At 37.3% G+C, this 22,275-nt stretch overlaps 1 protein-coding gene and 1 long non-coding RNA gene across 3 annotated transcripts; one reads left to right on the top strand and one right to left on the bottom strand.

Annotated features, from left to right (window-relative positions):
• Window positions 1-5,053: 5,053 nt before the first annotated feature.
• On the bottom strand, window positions 5,054-6,843 carry LOC141632080 (uncharacterized). The gene is made up of 2 exons (XR_012537753.1): window positions 6,594-6,843; window positions 5,054-6,486 (listed from the first exon to the last, which is right to left on the bottom strand). It is a non-coding gene; the product is annotated as an uncharacterized LOC141632080 (long non-coding RNA).
• A 2,256-nt stretch (window positions 6,844-9,099) lies between these two features.
• Window positions 9,100-21,549, top strand: LOC141644011 (tubulin-folding cofactor E). 2 transcript variants are annotated; one of them, XR_012543829.1, is made up of 16 exons: window positions 9,100-9,504; window positions 10,285-10,455; window positions 11,222-11,268; window positions 11,970-12,116; window positions 12,295-12,369; window positions 13,274-13,383; window positions 13,608-13,726; window positions 13,825-13,886; window positions 14,192-14,299; window positions 14,379-14,413; window positions 15,146-15,211; window positions 15,992-16,083; window positions 16,166-16,242; window positions 16,332-16,409; window positions 16,874-17,267; window positions 21,400-21,549. XR_012543829.1 is itself a non-coding variant. In XM_074453421.1 (15 exons), the coding sequence occupies exons 1-15, from the start codon at window positions 9,204-9,206 to the stop codon at window positions 16,970-16,972; spliced, it is 1,587 nt and encodes a 528-aa protein (XP_074309522.1). In that variant the 5' UTR covers window positions 9,100-9,203; the 3' UTR covers window positions 16,973-17,354. The 2 variants fall into 2 exon arrangements, 1 of the variants encoding a protein (XP_074309522.1); XM_074453421.1 differs by lacking the exon at window positions 21,400-21,549 and having other exon boundaries at window positions 16,874-17,354.
• The last annotated feature ends 726 nt before the right edge of the window (window positions 21,550-22,275 follow it).

Genomic DNA, 22,275 nt, shown 5'->3' with positions numbered 1-22,275 from the left:
CAAGAATAGTTATTGTAGAATTGTTGATCGCTTCAAATTTCATAATATGACGATAGTCATTCATAACGATTTTGCAGCTTCACTCCAAATGATCTTGTCACTTTTGTAGTTTGAAATCACCTGAACTTTTCTTTGCAAAACATATTATAACAATGTGCATTCATATGATATGTGACTAATTTCTAAAGTATATGACATGAAAGAATGTAATGATGTGATATGAAACTAATCAAAGAGGATATACTTAGTCTCTATATGCACATGATGATGATGACTCGATAATGCAAACTGTACAGTATTGTTTTCAATATCCATGATTTGGATGGATTTCAGGTTTATGAGCTCGTTAATAACCATAAATATGCCGATGGTTAAATGGACTTGTAAAGTCCTAATCCAATTGGCAATTGAATATTGCGCGTAAATGTGTATCCGTTTCATATGGATATACTTTTATGATCATATTAGAAATGTAAAGAATCGTCATTCTTCATATATTACACTGTAAGTGTAATTTAATATGTTAAAAATTATATCGTTTTACCAACTTTTCACTTACTTTCTCCCCCTAAGGTGGTAAAAACTATATTCAAGATAGATTGCAATCATTCACTTGACCACCTTATAATGCGATTTTCTCATGTTAAATGAGATGAGTGGACATTATTGATTATGGGGAGTAATGTATAATGCAATTGATTATCAATTTGCTGAATAAAATGCCCAATTAAGAAGATCAACTTGTTCACATAATATTCAATTGTGAATTTTAATAGCACAAAGTACTCTTATTAGTGTTATGTGGCTTTCAAACCACTGAAGATAATATCAATTCGTACAATTGAATTTATAAGGTCTTTTCAACCTTGATTACTGTTGTGCAACTTCATTGTTTAGATCTTCTAATATCAATCATACACAATTTTTAGTATAAGTACTGTTTGTATAGAATTAAGGCTTATATGACAACGGGTATAGTAAGAACCCCGTTGGCCTTCGTTTTACATCAGAATTCTTTTACTTGGAGTTTTAAGCACTTGTTGAACATATAAGTTCAGTCATATACGAAGTTGGCCATGTCTCAATATATGTGCAATTGTGCACTTAAATGCCAAACTTTTTTTTTTTTTGTTTGACAATCGGGTTAACGAGACCTACATATTAATAGCACGCTTAGCTATCCTATGAGCGGCTTTGTTACAAATTCTAGGAACATAAGCAAAAGTAATACAATGAAAGTTTGCTGCTAGATCGGTTATATCGTCAATAGTGTTCCTTGTCCAATGTTTGAGTTGAGAGAATCGTAGGACTTGGGCAAGAACACATGTAGACAATCGAGAAAAAATGTTAATATGGAGGATGTTGCGCGAGAGCGCCCACTTTAAGGCTTCCCTAATTGCCAAAGCTTCCGCTTGTTCAGCATTCTCTGCCATTCCTTTGATACAGAATTCAGAAACAATATCATTATAAAAAAGGATGCATCCGCCAAACCCAACAGCAAACTCCTTAGACCACGCCGCATCCACATAAATATGAGTCCGAGAGCAACTCACAGAACTCTGAATCAGAGGAAAGGGTACTCCATTCCTAAGATTAGTCAAGTCTTCCTCCATCGGTGTTTGGAAAGCTAGGGGCCCCGGTTTCCCATCTTCAGCAGAAAGAGCTAAGTTAAGGGAGTCTTGATAAAGAAAGATAGCACCAATAGGGGAGCACTCGGTACTATCAAAAATGTTTCTGCACCTTACCACCCAAATAGTCCAAATGATACACAAAAACGAGAGACAAGCCTCATGCTTATTGTCAGCCTTAAAAAGAACGAAGAGCCAATTGCAAACCCAAGACCGGAGACTCAAATTATCCCCGATTGTGCCCTAATCCCCGGAGACTTCCACCCAAACTCGTTAGCAAATGAACAGTCCCGGAACAAGTGTTCCGGTGATTCCGTTTCTTGTGAATCACAAAGCACGCAAGTAAAAGGACCATCAAAGCCCCTCCTTAGGAATCCTTCCCAGGTGGGCAACGATTAGTGAGAAGTTTCCATAAGAGAATGATCCGACTTTTCGGCCCTGGCGGTTCCAAAGAATTTTTGAAAGACACCCATACATGCAAAGCGGAACTCTTGATCGGTCCTTCGGGGAAGTCAAGTGTTCCATAATTTTGAAGAGCAATGTGATAGCCAATCTTAACCGAGTAATTCCCGGATGACGAGGCGGACCAATAGAAGATGTCGCGCCTTGAGCATCGAATTGGAATAGCAAGAATGTCCTTAATGGAAGTTTCATCAAAAGACATAGACACAAGTCTATGGTCCCAATATTCTTTGTTGCAAATAAGATCTTTGATTCTCAAATTACACAAGTTGGGTGAATCAGTAAGAAGCTCAACACATCGTGGTTTCGGCACCGTTCCATGAACCCATTTAGTATTCCAAACACCAAGGTCGGAAAAAGAGGAGAAGTTCCATGCTAAATGAGGTTTGATGAGTTGAAGGCCCCAAACAATACCTTTCCATCCCCACGAAGAATTACTCTTGCCATCGTTAAAAAGCAGATCACCATCACGCCACTTTAGGCCATATTTAGCACCAATAGACTTACAGAGAATAGAATCAGGGTGAGTGATCATTCTCCATCCAATCTTTGCTAGAAGTGCTTGGTTGAACTCCTTCATTCGTCTAATACCCAGACCACCATTCCCTTTGGGTTGACTAAGGAAAAGCCTACTACACCAGCTAATAGAAGGAGATTTCTTATGACCCGCCCACCAAAAATGTGACAAAATAGCATCTAATCTTTTTGTCACACTTACGGTATTTTGAATACCGATAGAAAGTAAACCGAGAGGGAGGACAAGACAGAAGAAATCAAAGCCAATCTACCCGCCGACGATAGAAGAATGCAATTCCATGAAGATAATCGCTTCCTTACCTTATCAATGATAAACTCAAAAATTTCCCTTTTACTTTTAATCCCACCTGAGAGTCCCACGTCCGTAGGAATACCCAAGTAAGATCCCAAACTAGTGTTACACGGTATGTTGAAGGTTTTCAGGCATTTTCGAGCAAAAGACAGACTAGAGCTCGAACTTAACATCATAGAGGACTTATTATCATTAATAACCTGGCCGGAGGCATGACAATAATCCTTAATAACTTTGTCAAGGCTTTCGCAACTCTTAGAATTACCTTCAATAAAAAACATAGAATCATCCGCAAAAAGCATATGGGAGATAGGGATACTATTTCTGCTGATCTTTATTCCTCGTATAATCCCCTCCTTCTCCATACGTAGAATGTTTAACGAGAGAATTTCCGTGCACATAACAAAAATATAAGGGGAAAGAGGATCGCCCTGACGAAGGCCGCAACTCGGGTGGATACGTCTTGAAGGAACTCCATTAACCAGAATTTCATAAGACACCGTCGTGATACACTTCATAATCAGCTGAATGAAATTAGGAGGGAATCCCATCAAGAGAAGCGTGCCTCGATAAAGTTCCATCCAACCGATCATAGGCTTTACTCATGTCAGCCTTAAAGGCCATCCTACCCATCCTACCACTTCTAGATGAAGAAATTTTGTGTAATACTTCATTTGTAATTAAAATATTATCACCAATATTCCTCCCAGGGACAAAAGCATTTTGAAAGTCACCCACTAGTTTTCCCATGTACTTTTTCAATCAGTTAGTGATACATCTAGTAATGACTTTCATTATAACATTGTATAAGCTAATCGGCCGAAAGTTATCAACTGTTTCAGGGGCACTAGATTTCGGGATAAGAACTAAGAAAGTCTTATTCAGAAATTCTGGTGAGCTATTACCATTGAGGATAGCCAAGACAGTCCCAACAACATCATGCTTAATAAAATGCCAACACTTATGGAAGAAGATAGCAGGAATACCATCAGGTCCCGGAGATTTTAACGGACCAAGTTGAAACACAGCCGTACGAACCTCCTTAGGGGTAAAGCGAATGCAAAGTGCATCTCTGTCATCAGGAGAAAGGAACTCTTTATTAATACTGAACAAATTTTTCACAGTAGGGCGGTACTCATCAAAAGTGATCTGATTCGCTCCTTCCTGAAAGAGTCTAGAATAGAATTGGACAAATAATCCCTTAATACCCTCATTGTCAAAATTCCACTCCCCATTATCCATTTTAATCCCAGCAATGTAATTCCTGCCTGCCCTACCCTTAACCCAATTAAAGAAGTACTTGGAGCATGTATCTCCCTCGGTGTTCCATTTCATCTTGGCCCTCTGTTTCCAATATTTAGCCGAGACTTTAGCATACTCCACTTGACTAGCATATGCAGTGGTGAAAGTTCGAGTCACTTCCTTCATCTCAATATCGTGGAGCCCTTCAACCAGATTGTCATCAAAATCACTCCATTTCTTATTCCATTCTTTCCTCTTGGAAATAGACCAAAGACGCATACAATTTCTAGCTCTTGATAACTTACGTATCATTCTGACGGTGGCAGAGCCTGAGAGTCTCAGTCCATCCGTTGTGAACCAAACGAATACATTCCTCATAATCCAGGTTCCAAGCCTCCATACGATAAGGTCTTCTACCATTACAAGTAATTAGATCTGTTTCAAAGATAATAGGCGCATGATCTGAAACTTGAATAGGAAGATGAGTAATACCGGAATTCGGAAAAATATCATTCCAATCCCACGATCAATAACCCTTATCAAGTCGTTCCAACACTACACTATGATCTTCTCTCTTATTACACCAAGTAAATCTTGGCCCCTTAAACGGAATATCCATCAGAAGATGCTCAGCTTTCCATTTATTAAAAAGAGCAGCCTCCGGAATCCGACCCTTACTACCTCCCCATTTATCTTCTTGATAATCAACTTGGTTAAAGTCCCCTATAAGGAGGAAAGGGTTGTCAAAAGATCGAATCCATTCACTAAGATCATTCCAAACAGCTTCACGTTTATGGGTGACTGGTTCGCCATAGATAAGACATAAGTACCAAAAACTACCGCTACATTGCGTGACTTTGATAATAATGAAGTTTTGACATGCTAGAAGACATTCAAAATTGGCATCATGTCTAAAACCAAACCAGAGACCTCCTTTGGTTTCATCAGCATCAACACCAAAACTCCGAGAAAACCCAAAAGAACGAAACATAGGATCAACTAAAGCTACTTTACATTTTGTCTCAGCTAAGAAAATAAAATCAAAATAAGTACTTGAAAGAAGCGCCCTAGTCTTAGCGATTGTAGGGGCAAGAGGATTATTAAATCCCCTAACATTCCAACAAAGTCCTTTCATAAAGAGAAGAACCACCACAGCAATACCAACCAACTCCACACCAGGCTCATAACGACACAATCCATCGATTCCCCCACCACGAAACCAACCCATAAAGGCTCACCAGAGGTGGTCAGAAGAAAACAGTAGCCATCCAAAAGTCTCACATAACACCAATTGAAAACCGGAGCGAAAATGCCACTACAAACCCTTACCAAATCAATCTCAAACACGCACAACACATCCAACCAACACTAGAGAGAACCAACAAAAATTCCCGTAACATACCCAGGATAAATAAGTAACAGACCTCATGACCATAGCCACCCCAATAGTCGAAATAACACCAACATGACAGTAACCACCCAGCCAAGGGCCAACACACACCCTTACCATAAAAAGGCAAAAAACAAGGAGAGGAGCACTGAACATGAACCCCGCAAAAGACACCCAATTTCACCAAACGACACCTCCCAGAACCACCGCCATACAAGCAAAAGGCCGGACAAAGGGACGACAAAGACCAAACACAAGAGACACAAGAACACAATAAACAGGCCAAACCAGGGGTGGGGGGAATGGGGGGATCACCCCTAGGTTGCAAATATGGTTTTCGGTGACAGGACAAGGGTACGGAGGGACGGGAGTCCGACACAGATAGAGTCCGAACCATTTATATAAAAAGAAAATCACCAAACGACACCTCCCAGGACCACCGCCATACAAGCAAAAGGCCGGACAAAGGGACGACAAAGACAAAACACAAGAGACACAAGAACACAATAAACAGGCCAAACCAGGGGTGGGGGGAATGGGGGGATCACCTCTAGGTTGCAAATATGGTTTTCGGTGACAGGACAAGGGTACGGAGGGACGGGAGTCCGGCACAGATGGAGTCCGAACCATTTATATGAAAAGAAATTGTGACCGAAGGGTTGACCGCTAACAATTACACTCAGCCAATGTGAACGGGAAACAATAAAACATGTGATTCTGAAGCCTATCCTTTCTATTGCTCAGAAAAGCCAGGGATGATTACTAGTCAACTGGATAAAAGCAATGGCTATGATCAATCACCATGAAACAGCTACTACGCCAAAATCACAGAGAAGACAGCCATTGGACCGGCTTGGTACCATTTTCTATTGGTTTTGTCTGCAAAAGTTTGTTACTTGTGTAAACTGGGTTTGGACTGATGTTGTCAGCGAAGCCTTCATCAAAAATCAAACAAATTAATTAAAAGGCCAGGATCAGCTCTCGCGAAATAAAGGTTAGTGTCGCGCTGATTTCGCCACTGGTTCATAAAGACCTCGCTTACCCACATTAACGACAGACGAGATGAGACGACGATGTACCGCACTTCGCACTCCAAGGTGAACCGCAGACGGGGAGAAGAAATAACGACGGCAGGGGAAATCGATCCGCCGGAGATGAGCAAAGACACCGCCTCATCTCCGGCGGACAGCCGGTCGACAGAGGAGCGAGGGTGTCGGGTGGTGGCTGAATGTGGTGGATTAGGTTAGGGTTTTGATTTGGGGGTTTTTAATTTGGGGGTAATTACACTTTCTCTCTCTAACTCTCGTCCTAGAGCTCTTCTTGTACTCTAAGTTTGAGGGCTTATTATTAGGGGTAAATGCCAAACTTATTGGATGCTAAAATAATGATTAGCTATTTAATAACGTATGTGCTCAAAATAATTTATTTCCACTTACGTAAAGAAAACGATGTTGTATAGGACACCTCTAGTGTCTCTTGTAAATTGGCAAAAATGATTACTATCCCTTTGGGGAATATGACGACGAAGTAATTTATTTTGAGTAACCATTCGTTTGTCGTCTTAATAGTGCTAACAATTACTCCATATGATGAATAATTTAAGATATAAGAAAATGAAGAATTTGATCCAAATAAATAAACAATATGGGTAAGATTACTCCATAAATAAACTAGTCTCTCATTCAAATATTGAAGACTAGCTCAAGTGATAAAAGACTGTCTCACACTTAATTGTTAGGAGGCCGTCTCACATTAAATTGATAGGAGATGGATTAAATTGATAATGGACTGTTCTCACATTAAACTGATAGGAGAATGTCTTATATTATATTGATAGACGATTGTCTTAAATTATAATGACAATCATGTCATGTTAAATGGATATGAGATCGTCTGAAATTAATTAGATAGGAACTCGTCTGAATTAAATAGATATGAGATCGTCTTAAATTAGAATGACTGATAAGGGATCGTCTCATGTTAAATAGATACGAGATGTCTCACATGAAATAGATAGGAGCTCGTCTCAATTAAATAAACATGAGATCGTTGTGAATTAAATAGATAGAAGATCGTAAATTATGATGACAGGAGACTGCCCCACATTAAATAGATAGGAGGCCGTCTCACACTGAACTGACCGAAGATTATGTCAGATAGGAGAATGTCTCGTATTATGTTGTTAGAAGATCGTCTTAACTTAAAATGACGATCGTTTCATCTTAAATAGATATGAGTTCGTCTCAATTAAATAGATATGAGACCGTCTCACTTAAATAGATATAAAATCATATTAAATTATGATGATATGAGACTGACTCATATTAAATAGATAGGAAACTACCGTCTCACATTAAATTATTTTAGATTATCTCACATTACTAGAAGATTGCATTCAATAAATTGTGAAAAACGCTAACAGATTTTTCTGTATAGTCATACATGTCCAGCAGTCCAGTTTAAAATATTCGATATCTGCATTATGCTATGGCTAAAATACCAAGAGAGTATACGAATTATCATGGGTTAGTCTATACATTAATAAATGTTCTGTATTAAGCACACAAGCATGACATTATTAAGAAGGGTATGGCGGCAATTCGTTATTATTAAGCTTGTTCACATGTCACTACTCATTAAAATCAAGAATTAAGAAATAATGATGCTATTAGAAACAGAAAGATTACTTATGATGACAAATTTGGTTAACATAGATTACCAAAATAATATGCAAGTGCTTTTCATATGAAATTTAGTAATTCATGGAAGCAGTAATATAAGAAGCATGAAAAATATAAGGACATGATAACAGAAAAGTAATGACATGGTAGACGTTTGAATGCAAAAGACGTATGAAAATCATTTTGATGGAAACTCAATTGGTTAGGGTTTACCGTATGCTCATTCGGCTAGATTTCGTGCTGATAACGTGTTATAGAATAAGAAATAGAGAAGAAATGATAGAGAGAAAACAAACAAATAGATTGAGAGAGGGAAGAGGGTTGGTTATTATTCATCTCATATGGGGGTATATATAGTACATAGATGGAGGCTGAATTACAACCTAGTTACATATATATGGACTATACTGGATAGAAGCCCAATGGACATCCATACTAATTAATGTTACATAACAGAAAGGAATTTATTTATGATTTATTTAAGATATTATATAAATTTCACTCATATAGTTAAATTGGTGTGTATACTTTTCACTTTTATGTTGTTACTCTATATATCATAAATTTTTTTTAAATAAACCCGAACGGTGTTACCGACTTACCGTGAACAGTCTTATAACCAACTAGTCTTTCTTAAGATAGATATATCCGTCTTAAAGTTAAAACGGGTCAAGTATGTTAAATAAGTCAAAAATTAAATGCCTAGGGATTAGGTAATAATAACAAGTGAGTTGTTATTTGACCCCGACCCGTATTAAGATTAGGACGGATACTTCCGTCTTAAAACGATAATTTGTGATAAACTATATGGTGGACTACAGTTTTGGGCCCAGATGACCAAATCCAATCCAAACAACAATTATATCCAAAACTTCAACAGTTAAGTTTTACAGTTTAAAGTAATACAAGATCAACAACACATTGTTGCAGACTTGTAGTAAATAATTTTAACCAAACCAGGAGGAAATCAAATGGAATCCTCAGAACCCGAATTCAAAATCGGGCAAAGGGTTCATTCAATCGGAGATACCCGAAGAATAGGAACAGTCAAGTATGTGGGTCCGGTTGACGGGTATTCGGGTACATGGGTCGGTGTTGATTGGGATAATGCTGATGCTAAACATGATGGATCTTTAAATGGGATCTCTTATTTCAAAGCTAATTCCGAGTTTTCGGGGTCTTTTGTTCGGCCCCGTAACTTGTCTTCGGGTATTACATTGTTGGATGGGCTTTATCTTCGGTACCGGGCCGAATCGACCCGTGAGGAAGAGGGTATGTAATTATCTATGTACATTTCTGCTGATTGTATTTTGTTTATGTTAATTGGTACAATTGTTGGTTTTGTTATTATGTTGTTGAAATGATTTGTGAGCTGCACATTTTATATTATGATCGCGGCGGAGCCAGGATTTTAACTTGGGGGTGAACGAGTAATAGTGTAAGGTAACTTGAAAAAAGTTCGGAAATTTTAACTAAAAACTCCGAAATTGCTATTGTTCAGCGGTTATGATCGCCCCTGCTAGACTGCTAGCCCTCCCTTAGCTCTGCCACAGTGTGGAGCCGTGGTCACTGGTCAGTTAATGGAGAATTAATTCTCGACGCAATTTTCATTATTGGTAATTTGGAAGTAGCCTCTTTGTGTTCATATGTGTAAGACTAAGTATATCCGGCCGCTTTTACCTTGCCATAGGTGGGACTGTGGGAGTGTTTGAGGCAATTTGGTAATGTTGCTGTATACAATATACCTAGTTTGAATTCCTAGGGTTGATCCTGTTTTCGGCTATTAGAAACTGAAAACTGTGATTTCATTTTATCGGGTCTTTCTGCGACTGAATGATATGGAACTTGGAAGATTTATCAGAGTAAGGAACTGTTATTTGGATATATGTCCAAGTTTTTCCGTCATTTAGCATGGTTTCTAGAGGTTTAATGAAGTCATTGTTCGCCCGTTTCTCTCAACATAACAGAAGATACAGCAGCTTCTGTATCTCTTGTTTTGGTCTTGCATGATTTTTATGCTCACAGTCAATTTGTCTCCTTTTCTTGTACCAGATGAAATGTATGTCTATTCAGCAAGTAATAAAAAGGTGTCTATTCAGCTTGTTGGGTCGGAAAAAATTCAGAAGAAACTAAGCCATTTTGAGGAGTTGGCCAGTGCGTCAGTAGCTTATCTTGGGGTTAGCTCTGCTGGACCTCCATCGCAAATCAGCAAAGTAGCACCCAGTAAGTTGTTATTGTCTCCAGTAGTTAAGAAGCCAATTTAATCTTGAAAGATGGTACTGAGTACTTCAAAAGAAAACGGATATGTCATACAATTTCTGGAATAGATATAAAATCAGGTTTGTGATAATTTTGTGGGTTAGAGAGGAATATCAAGTTACTTTGCTGCTGTAGCTGTCACAGTTATGTTTATAGGACTGATCCTAAATAATCTAAAATATTTGAGTTTAAGAAAGGAGAGGATGAAGAATTTTCGGTAGAAAGGAACATATAAGAAAATTAAGGGAACAAACCATATCCTTTCTGTGATTTTCAGTGTCCTAGGTTATAGGTATAAAAATTGGATTATGAGTCCTGATTAATGGGTGTGTGACAAAGTGTTGGACTTTGCTTTTTTTTTTTTTTTTTTTTTTTTTTAATGAAATATCTTCGTATTTTGGCTTTAAATGAGGTGTGCAATTGAGTGCCTGACATGAGTTCGAAGGGAATAAGAAGAGTTGGAGTAACATAGCACAACTCCTATTTAACTTTAAAGAACATAAGGCCATAACATTCTAATCCCTCCAACCCATTTATATTTTTTAACTTTTCCCTCCAACCCATTTATGTATTCCCATTTTCGCTTGTGCTTTATTCAAAATAATTTTCTCTTTTCCAAATTTAGTTAGGAAATGAACATCCAATATTGCCCCTAGTTATGTAACTACTACTCCCTGTATCACAATTAAATTGAGGGCAAATTGTAATTGCCTGGATGTTTGCACTGCAGATCTGAAGGAGCTTGATTTAACGGGAAATTTGCTGTCTGACTGGAAGGTGTGTAGCTCTCCCAATATTAGTCACTCTACACTTCTCTGCATTTACTGGGGCATATCAAGTGACAGCCTTAAGAAACTTGGATGGTGGGGGTGGGTCGGGGATATATACCCTCTCTGAATGACCCCCACTTAGATTAAAAGCACAAGGCAGAGAGTAGTCTTGCATGAGGATGATGGAAGAGGAGGGAGGAAAATTTTCCTGTATGTGAAGGGAATTTCTTAACAAGGATGGTTAACCCCAATCCTCATTCACTGTTTGTACGGCTGTTCCCCGCTATTATCCAGATACTAGAGTTTGTATCTATCCATCCTTCCCTTCTCTTTCCCTCCCTTACCTGGATCGTAAACTTCTATTGATGATACTGTAGAAACCTCTGACATATGGTTGGTTGAAGTTCATTTTTCTTGCATTGTTAGGTGGCATTCAATTTATCACGAACAAGCGACTTTGAGTACATTACCATTGCTATCATTTTGCCTCTGCCTACTACAAGTACTCAATGGAGAATATATATGGGGTTACTAGTATTTGTTTGTTTATTGCCTGACAAAAGGCAACCCCCAGTGACAATACACACTTGTAGATTTTGTCGATACAGCGCTTAATATACTCTATAAAAGTGTGCTGTAGCATTCTCATGGTGTTGATTTCACCACGGAGTTAATTGAAGTCGACTTTTTCAATTTTTTTGGTTTCAGGATATAGCAGATATCTGTCAGGAGCTACCTTTCCTTACGGCACTTAATTTGACTAACAATAGCTTGGCAGTGCATGTTACATGCCTACCAGTTTTATCCAACATCCGTGTTCTGGTGCTGAATTCTACTGGTGTAAAGTGGACACAGGTACACATTGTTGCTGAACTATCTTGTATGGATTGCATATCTTTGATAATCATGCTATTCTGTGTAGGTGTTCCATGTTTTACCTGTCTCAGGCACTATATACTGAGTACTTTAATTCAGTTCCCCGTAGAACTATTTTCTGTTTCTATCTGCTTAAGTGAGTATGTTGCGTCGACAGATTGAAGAGCTGAAACAATTCTTGCCATGCCTTGATGAATTGCATCTGATGGGAAATGAAATAAGCGAAATTACGGTATGCCATATTTTTCTCGTTAGTATCTTGCTTTGGTTACACTTGAATCTGCAACTATAATTGCATTTATGTGTGTTGAAATATCAATCTTTTAATTCCGGTGCTATCGTTCGATATAATGTTATGGAATATCCATGTGGTTTTACAAGCCCTATCTCCAACAGCTTAGGATTTGAATACTATAATCTGGCATCTGGGGGGAATATAGTTGATGTCTAATTTTTTCTCTTTCGTAATGTACAGACAACTAAAGTTGACGTTCTACTTGCCCCACTTGATTTGTTTAGTAGTATAGAGGGAGGTCTATGACGTTGCTCCTTTTTGGTTTGATTGCTTCTGAAGAGGGAACGGGGTAGGAGCGGAAGGGAGGGAGGCAGGGGGGTGATAGGCATGCTGGCTGCTGAAAACCATGAGTTGCTTAAACATACAACCATTTAACTCTAACTAATCTGTATCATGTCTCTGGTGCCGTTGTGCTTATATGAGTATTATTTTTCTGTACTGATGGCAAACACTGAATGACGTGGGGGCCTTGAGGCCGAGGCGACTGGTCTAATTTTGGTTTCTAGATGAGAAATAGTATTGTACCTAACCCAGATTTCAGTTCTACCTTTGTTTTTCCTTCTCTTCTAGTCTTCTTTCCCCTCATTTTTTTTGGCTTTTGTAATTTTGGCTGTGTTACTCCGACACGGTGTCGTGTCTGACACGTATCGGAGTGTCGGACACGGCTATGGGTGAATTTTCCTTTTTTGTGGTCTAAATTGAAATGTCGAAATGTCGTGTCGTGTCGGACACTGACACGTGTCTGACACGCGACACGGCAGTTAAGTGAAGTGTCGGAGTAACATAGAATTTTGGTGTTCATCTATTTCTTCATTATAATTTTTTTTTGTGTATTTTGCAGCCCACTTCTTCAAGATTTGTCCAAGGCTTTGATTCTCTACGTGTTTTGAATCTTGAAGATAATTGCATATCTGAGTGGGATGAAATTGTGAAGCTATCGGAGCTGACAAAGTAATTAAGTGGATTTTCTGCACTTTTACTACATAACTTACTTTATATCCCATTTCTTTTTTTAATATAGCACTTCTTTGCTTCTTTTCATTTCTTTCAATTTACTCTACATATATAAATAGATTCGAAGGGGAATCGGGAATATAGGGCTGAGATGTGCGTGTCTTGTACACTTTTAGAAGCTTGCTTATGACTTATGAGTCTATTTTACTCTTTTATCGAAGGTTAGAGCAACTTCATTTAAACAAGAACAATCTTAGCCAAGTATCTTATCCATCCAACAAAACTACCAACAAGTCCTTCAGCAATGCGGCCTTTCAACACTTGCGTTGCATTCTACTAGGTGATGTGAAAAATATTCTCTCGTAGTTTGAATTGCTTTTTATATGGTGGTCTATATGATATGTGTTTTGTTGGTTATTCTATTCTTGTTTCTTGCAGGTGCTAATGACATTGCAGATGTCGAATCTGTTGACTCGCTAAATTCTTTCCCAAGCCTAACTGTATGTTTATCATCTTCCTGTATTTGTTTTATGCTTATGGTATCAAGAAAACTGATTGAATGAAAGTAGCGTATTCCTTTATAACAGTATATTAATCTGGTTTTTACTTTTCTCTGTTGCACTTTCGTTTATTGTGAAGTTGTTGCAAATCTTAAACACAATTTTCTTATGTCACAATCTGTCATTATTGTTGATAAATGTCTGTCGTTTGAGGAGAAATAGAATCATATGTTTTCCTTTAATAGTTATGCTCATCTGATCGTTGCCAATGTTGCTGTTTTCTTTTCTCTCTGGGTTACTTGCAGGAGGTTAGACTATCTGAAAATCCTATCGCTGATCCGGTAGATGGTGGTGTACCAAGGTTTGTTTTGATTGCAAGGCTAGCAAAAATTGAGATACTAAATGGAAGTGAGGTAATCGTTTTAAAAAGTTCAGTGTCTAATAATACTGGGTACTCGTTCATATTTAAATGTAACAATTTTAAATTGCTAGGTGAGTGTTCGGGAGAGAAAGGAGTCTGAAATCCGGTAAGTCTCTTGATTATTAGCTCACTGTTGTTTGACTGTTGAGTGAGTATTGCGCTATGCTATATTACTTTGATGCTTCATTTTGCCTGTATCGTCCTATGTAACTTATTTGACATTCCAATATTACAGCACACTTTGACGCTTCATTTTAAGTTAAAAACACTACTTTTTCACAAAAAAAGTTGTCTGACATTCCACCCTGTGTCGCTTGTCACCTTTGCATTCAAGCTGGTGTAAGATAGCTCTTGAGTCTTGAAGTCATTTCTCTAGGGGTGCTCATTTATGCATTCACCATTACTTATGCATGCCATTTGATCTTCACCTTTTATTCTTTTCTCTTTGCCATAGTCATGGATGAACTGACAACTTCAGTTTAGGCTCATCTCTATTTGGAGTGTACGTTAAGTGGAAAGTCTATGGGTATGTTCGCGCATAGACAACTAACAACGGAACTGATAAAATAAACTGTTGGTCAATTATTAGTTTTACTGTTAGGTAATTAAATAATTCTCTAAAGAAGGAGGGAGGGGGGGGGGGGGGGGGTCTCTGATGCGATCCTTTGCTAGTTCTCTATGATTTCTTTCTGACTTGGCAAAAGCAGACACTGTCCCTGCTAGCGTTTGAGCCAAGCATCCACGCTAGTTACCATGACTTGATAACCTTGGTTGTTGCATTAATCATGGTGGCTGCTGTTGGTTTGATCCGTTACAATGTCCATTCGATTATTTGCAGGTACGTTCGCTTAGTTATGTCAAAGTTCCATGATAAAGAAGAGGACATCAAACGGTGTCACCCCCGGTAACTGCTCTACTTCAGCTGATTCTTTAATTTCTGTCGGTCTTTTGTTTTTAAGCTTCTCGTTTAACAGAAATGGCGTGCCTAACTGATATGTCAAAGACTGGTTGATATGTACGGTACATTGAATGTGCTATAACCCCCTTTTTCCATAATACAAATTCTTTTGAGATGGTTGTAACTTGTAAGCATGAAATTGCTCTAAAACAAAACTCACCTGCCCGGTCAGTGCCCCAAATATGTTCTTGGATCCCTTTCAAGTTTACAATAGTGTCATGAGAGACCACTGTTTCCGTAATTTTCCTATATGCTTATTTGGGCCAATCCTTGTAAGTTGTACCCTCTCTAGTTGTGAACGAAACAACTCGTACCACTCGCTCCTCTCTAAAAGATCCGGACAAAATGCAAGTGTAAAGATATACTATAGGCTATGTTACTCCGACACTTCACTTAACTCCCGTATCACGTGTCAGACACGTGTCCGACACGACACTTCAATTTAGACCACAATGGGAAAATTCACCCATAGCCGTGTCCGACACTCCGACACGTGTCAGACACTTCAATTCAGTCTGAAGGTGGGATGGGAAATATCATCGAAGTATACTTTCTCCGTTCCTGCCATTTTTTAACATCTGTATTTTAGGCAAGTTTTAGAGTTAATGCGACAACTTATCTCACTTTCTCCTCTCGAATAACCCGAATAAAAAGCAAGTGTAAAAAAATTGGTGCGACGGAAAGTACTGTTGTCTTTCTCACGTTAAAGTTTATGCCATGGTACAGATTTTACGAGCTCAGAAGATTGCATGGTTTAGAAGAGGAAAGGCCATCTAACAGTGGAGCTGGCCCTCAAAAAATGAGCTCTGGACTTCTCAGTACGTTCTGAAATACCATAATCTTTTATAGCTTATGGAGTCGGGTTGGAACTGCTGAAAATGGTATCATTCTGTAATACAGGTATCACTCTGAAGTGCGTTGGAGCATCAATGGGAGAAAAGGCGCCATTAACAAAAAAGTTACCTGCCACAACCACGGTAATAACATTTGCCCTGCTACCATCTTATGTTTGGCGTTCTGGGCTGTGAACGCTGGTTGACGTTTTTTTTTTCCCATCGTCCTTAAGGTTGGAAAGTTGAAGATTCTTTCTGAGAGTCTCTTTAAGCTGAAGTCAGTCAAGACAAAATTGTTTCTTCAAGAAGAGGTAACGAAATGGTCTTCATTTTACTTCCAAATTTTTTACCTTTAAACTATCAGCAAGTTTACCTTTTTCTTTATTTGCAAAGTCACTTATCATATTTTACAGTATAATACTCCGGTATAAGTGATGTCTTACCCCTTCACCTCCATTTCTGCAACATTGAATTCACCACTTCTGCAACATGTTTATTGTTTAATTTTTCGACCTTTCACTGGCATCTCTTTGTTAATCGGATTTTTTTTTGCAAGGTATATACGCTCTTTCGGTCACTTATTACTATCTTGGTTTTTCTTTTTTCACTGAATTCTCTTCGTAGCTTTCTGTCACGCTGTTTTTTCTCAACAAAAAATAAATAAATCACATCGTTTCCCTTCTTTTCTTGCTTTCTTTATTGTCTTGTTTCCCTTTCTTCTTGCTTTTCATACGACATGTTGGCGAACCCTAAATAATATACCACTTCCTTACAGGGCTCTCCATTGCCAATACAACTTGTTAATGAAATGGATTCCTTGCTTGATGCCGGAGTTGGTAATGAGTCAACCATTCTCATTGATGAAGAGACCTAAAAATTTCATATCCTCTTTTCCTTCAAAATTGAGATGGGAAAAATCTAGGTAAGACCTCAACACCTGGGTTTCTTTCTCTGGCGGGAAATGGAGCAATCGTGTGGAACTACATGATGCTTGTTGTGGTTACTACTATGTTTGAAATGGATCATGGCGCGAAGCTTCTTGGACACAGAACCAGGTTAGAATCACCATGGCTTTACAAACTTTGAGCGAGAAGAATGGACCTTAGTTGTACAATTGGTCGAAATTAGCTAAATCGGACATGCATAATTGCAAATGTAATATGCCCTAGGTCCAAACATCCATTTCGATCTTAGATTTTATCGGTCGCTTTGTGAATGGGGATTGAATTAGTTAGTTATCATACTTTTTGGTGAGATATGCTCCTACTTTCTAAAATTCACACAATTTTCCGAAGCGTGAAAATTAACTTGATTCACTAGATCAGATGAAGAACATGTAAATAGTTGACATAAATCAATAAATGTGGTTCCATATAAGAGTGGTGGTTAACCGGTAAGTATACGGTGGGTTAAGGTTGTAAAGCACCGAATTAAATCAATCAAATAAAATTGAAGGCCGCTCTTATTAGTAAAATAATGAAACTACCCGTAAATCTTTGTTAGTAGTACGAAGTTATCGCATATATTAGTACCGATTTAGGGTTACATTATATAGATATCAAAGTATTGATTAATATATGCATAACTTGGTACTTACAAAACTTGGTACCAAGTTATCGCATACAGAGTTTATTAGTCAATACTTTTTGTGGCTCATCTTATCTACGAGTACTAGAGTTGGTTCTTCTTGTAGTTTAAAATATTTACAAAATCGGCGGGTTTTCTGAAATGCTGATCCGTCCTAAAAAGCTTGCAAGAAAACATACCCATATAATTTCACAAATGCCTTTAGATTTTATTAAAGATGTTGATGAGGTTGAATTACATAGACAATAAAGTCCGACTTAAAAGTGACGAAATAAAAAAGTACAGCCATAACCATAACCATAACCATAACCATACGTAGCATCAACAAACATCGGAATTATCTAAAGGCCAAAGAGGAAAAGAACCCATGCTACACCGGGACTGATGCATCGTTCCCTGTCTCCTGAACACGAACCACAAACATTTACATTAGTATTTAACACTACAAGAAAAACTAAAACAGGCGACCGAAATTTGGCGACGGATATTGGTAGTCGCCAAATTGGCGACTGATTAACAAATTAGCGACTGATTTTTTTAAAAAAGGGAATCTAATTTGGCGACTGATTTCAAGGTAGTCGCCAAATTGGCGACTGAAATTCAGTCGCTAAATGGCTTTTCGGTCGCCAAATTTCTTTATAAATTATAATAATCAATTTTCGTTAATTAAAATTCAAATGATCTTGTACCATTAGATGGTAAATATTTTTATACCTGACAAGGTGGCCATGCTCTATCGCCAATATAGCTTGGGTTGAAAGATTCGAGTGTTGAAATAGCAGCCATTTTCACAGAAAATGCAGTTAACCTTGTAGTATTATATTATCAACAATATATCTGCTTTGCTTTGCTTTGCTGGTTTTGTGTATTGATATGCTTCACTTCTTTCTCGCTATTTATAGAGCGAGGATTAGCGTATTTTCCGATCTTCCACCTTTTACAAACCGATAAAATAATACCCCGTTATATTGTAACCACTTGGATTCTTTAATCATATAAGTAAAATAAAATCGATAGACGTGTCATAGTGCCATGTTCGAAGCGCAAGTGTAGCCAACATTAAGCATCTAATTAGTTAGACCTCATGTGATATGCTCAGACTAACACACACACAGATGCAAATAATTAATAATGCAATTTACGGAGTATTACAGTTTTTTTTAATCCTAATTACCAGTGCTGAGATTCGTTACGAATTCCCGCAAATTTTAGCAGACAGATGCAGATCATGCAATCTACAATTCTACATACGTCCTCTTCAATTCAATTTACATGCTGCACGTACGTATGTATTTCATGACTACTCTGGATAATTTTTTTTGGTTAAATGAGATTATTTGACAAATTAATTTGTATTTTGGGGTCGGTTTCAAATTATTTAGGATTAATGGGTCCACGTCATCACTTATATTTTTTTTCCCGCTTTTATGTAAAGCCGCCAAACTCTCTAGCGGCTTCACCACTGTCTCACAAACACAAACAAACCACCTCTAAAATTTTCTGACCAATACTCTTGTAAGCCGCGGAGAACATCAACGGCTTCTTAAATGTTTCTTTTTCTTGTTTCTACCATTTTTCTTAAACCATGTGAGAGCATCCACAATGGTAAGCTAGTTGGTACTAGCTTACCTTTGCCACATCATTTTTTGAGCAACAACAATTTCAAGTTACAAGTTACTACAATGGTGAAACCAATTTAGTATTAGCTTGATGAGACCTAACGAATACACTTTTCTATTAATTTATTTAATTCTTAATTACTAAATAAAAAATAAATGAGACAACTATTTTTCTATTGGTTATATTTTCTTGTGGGTCCATTTAAGTAAGTAGCTTCATGGAGCTACAAGCTTGAAATTATTTGAGCAAAGCTAATCTATATGTACAACTCCAATGGTTGAGCTACTAGCTTACAATTTCTAAAAATTGCAAGCAAGTCCTTTTTCCCAACCATTGGAGATGCTCTGAATAACTCGCTTCCTCTTTTATTCACTCTCTGCCTTCTTTTTCAATCCCCACAGAACCCATATCTGGCAAGACTCCAATCCCTCGATAAAAAAAAAACTCCAAATTTAAAGCTTTCTAACTTGGTGTTTCTCCTCAAAAATGTACTCCCTCCTATTTACTATTTTCTCCTCTATTTTCTTAAACGGATTATTACGATTTTCTTCTCCTTTCTTATTTTGGAAATTTTACTCTTATTTTATTCATTCATCTCTCCTATCACCAAACCTCACTCAACTCTTTTACTCATATTTTATTATTTTTCTTAATATTTTTGCCCTACAATTTCTTATTTAACTCCTAATTATTCATCATTTTCTCCTATTACCAAACCCCACACAACCCTTTTTGTCCTTTGCAAAAGGGAACAATATGGAGAATAAAAGGGAGTATTAAATACAATATAAACACATCCTTCTTACATTTGTTCCTTCCCAAATTGAATGAAAACAAAACAAAGTTGAAAAAAATTAAAAACTCACAAGCCTTTTCATCTTCTTTAATGAAAATGAATGTTGTTTTGCAAAGTGAGAAGGTCTTTTGGAGAATTTTTGGGGAAAATTAAAAAACCCAGATTATTTGTTGCTTATTTTTGTTGTTGGTGTTGGTGGCGGTGGAGGGGAAGGAGGGGTGAGGTTTAGGCGATGGTGGTGGCGACAGAGAGGAAAGAGGTATGTGAGTGCTGAAGAGGAAGGAGAAAGCTAAGGACGAAGGAGGAAATGGTTTTTGGTGATTGATTGATGGAGAAGAGTTGGGCATATGTTTTGCAAACAAAGAAAGACGAAAACCGCTGAGAAAGTCAGCGACTTCATCCCTTTCTCTTCTCTTCAAAGTTGAGCCACTTTTGAAAAATTACAAAGACTAAAACCGCTAAGTTTTCTAGCGGTTTCATTTAAAAATAGAAAAAAAAAATTAAATTGATGACGTGGATCCATTAGTCCTAAATAGTTTGAATCCGACTCCAAAACGCAAGTTAATTTGTCAAATAACCCCATTTAACCAAAAAATTCACTCATGGAAATGCCAAATATTTGTGGCAGCCCTCGGTCCTGAACTATTCGAGTCCTAGGCAAAATAGTATTTTTTAAAGCAGTTTCAATGGCAAGCAACCAATTTTTTTTTATATTTTTTTAACAGCTGTAAATAAAGAGTTTTGCAGATGACATTTGACTCATTTAGTCAAATGCAGTTATTTTAATAGGAGTAAATCAAAAATTACTTCCTTTTAAAATCCAGTTTTTCAAAATTACTCCCTTATATAATTTTTTCCTAAAATTAATCCCTTAAAATGCACTTTTATCAAAAATTGCTTCAAAACAGCAACTTGAGTTACTTATTCCGTCATTTTATGAACTTATTTTGTTTGTGTCTTAGTCAATTTATACTTTAAAACGTATAACAATGGGGACTAAGTTCAAAAATATACGTAATAAGTCACCTAAATTTGAATTTTGAAGCAATTTTTGATAGAAGTGCATATTAAGAGAGTAATTTTTGGAAAAAATTATATAAGAGAGTAATTTTAGAAAACAAGATTTTAATAATACCATGAACTAAAACAACAAAGTAACTATATCGGATAACATAAGTGTGCTGATGGCGAACGGACGGCTAAATACGGAAATCCACATCAACATCCACAACATTGTTGAATTGGCGATCACATGTGGCCAAAAGATCGAAATATCTTTACTCTCTTAATCAACCGAGTTTCGGAAAAATACCTTCGAGGATATCAGTAACATGCCCGTTTGTTGCTTTAAATCTTAGAATTTATCGTTTTCCCTTGCTGCATTTGGGATCAAGTTTCGGTCGCTTTGTGATTAAGGATTGAATTTGTTGAGTGCACGTCATTCGGGATACATTTTTGTGTTTTTATGGGATCGTCTTCCATACTAAATTTAGGTTGCAACATACACGACTGATTTATATCGTCACTGAGATCAAAGCCGAAACCAAAATTGAATATGATGACGGACACTATAAAACTTGTCTGTGCAGCTGTTATTTTGAGGACACTTTACTGAGATCAAAGCCGAAACCAAAATTTAACATGAAGTACGTACATGGTGCTTGGCCAATTTGGATTCTCTCCATTACCTTCCCTCTTCATTTCTTTTAAACAAATTGTATTATTTTTTGGAATGATCTTAACACAGTCGGTAATACAAATACAAGTAAAAGACCGAATCAGTTGGATATATAGGAAGTATCTGGAGGAGATACAACAGACGAAATACAGATAGGATTGAAGTGGATTGAAGCAATAATTAAATTAATGCAAATTCTTGTTTTACACGGCCACTTTTTGTCTGAAACTTTAGATAAGAATATATGATCATTTTATGGTTAAATGTAACCACACTGATTCAGCCAGTGTTACTGCTTATGGTAACTTGTTTTTCAATAATGGTCACATTTAATAATAATAAAATTGTTACAAAATCTCGTCTTATTGCTTTAAACGGGTCTGAAGCAAGATCAACTGCACTATGATCATCTGCTGCATCATGTGATGTCTGAATAAGATGGCTACGTTTCCATGTAAAAGGATTGATAAAGTTAACAAGTTGATAAAAGATCTTA

The sequence above is a fragment of the Silene latifolia genome, chromosome 2 (genome assembly GCF_048544455.1).
Source record: "Silene latifolia isolate original U9 population chromosome 2, ASM4854445v1, whole genome shotgun sequence".
Classification (NCBI taxonomy): Eukaryota; Viridiplantae; Streptophyta; class Magnoliopsida; order Caryophyllales; family Caryophyllaceae; genus Silene; species Silene latifolia.
This window is presented reverse-complemented; position numbering and strand designations above follow the sequence as displayed.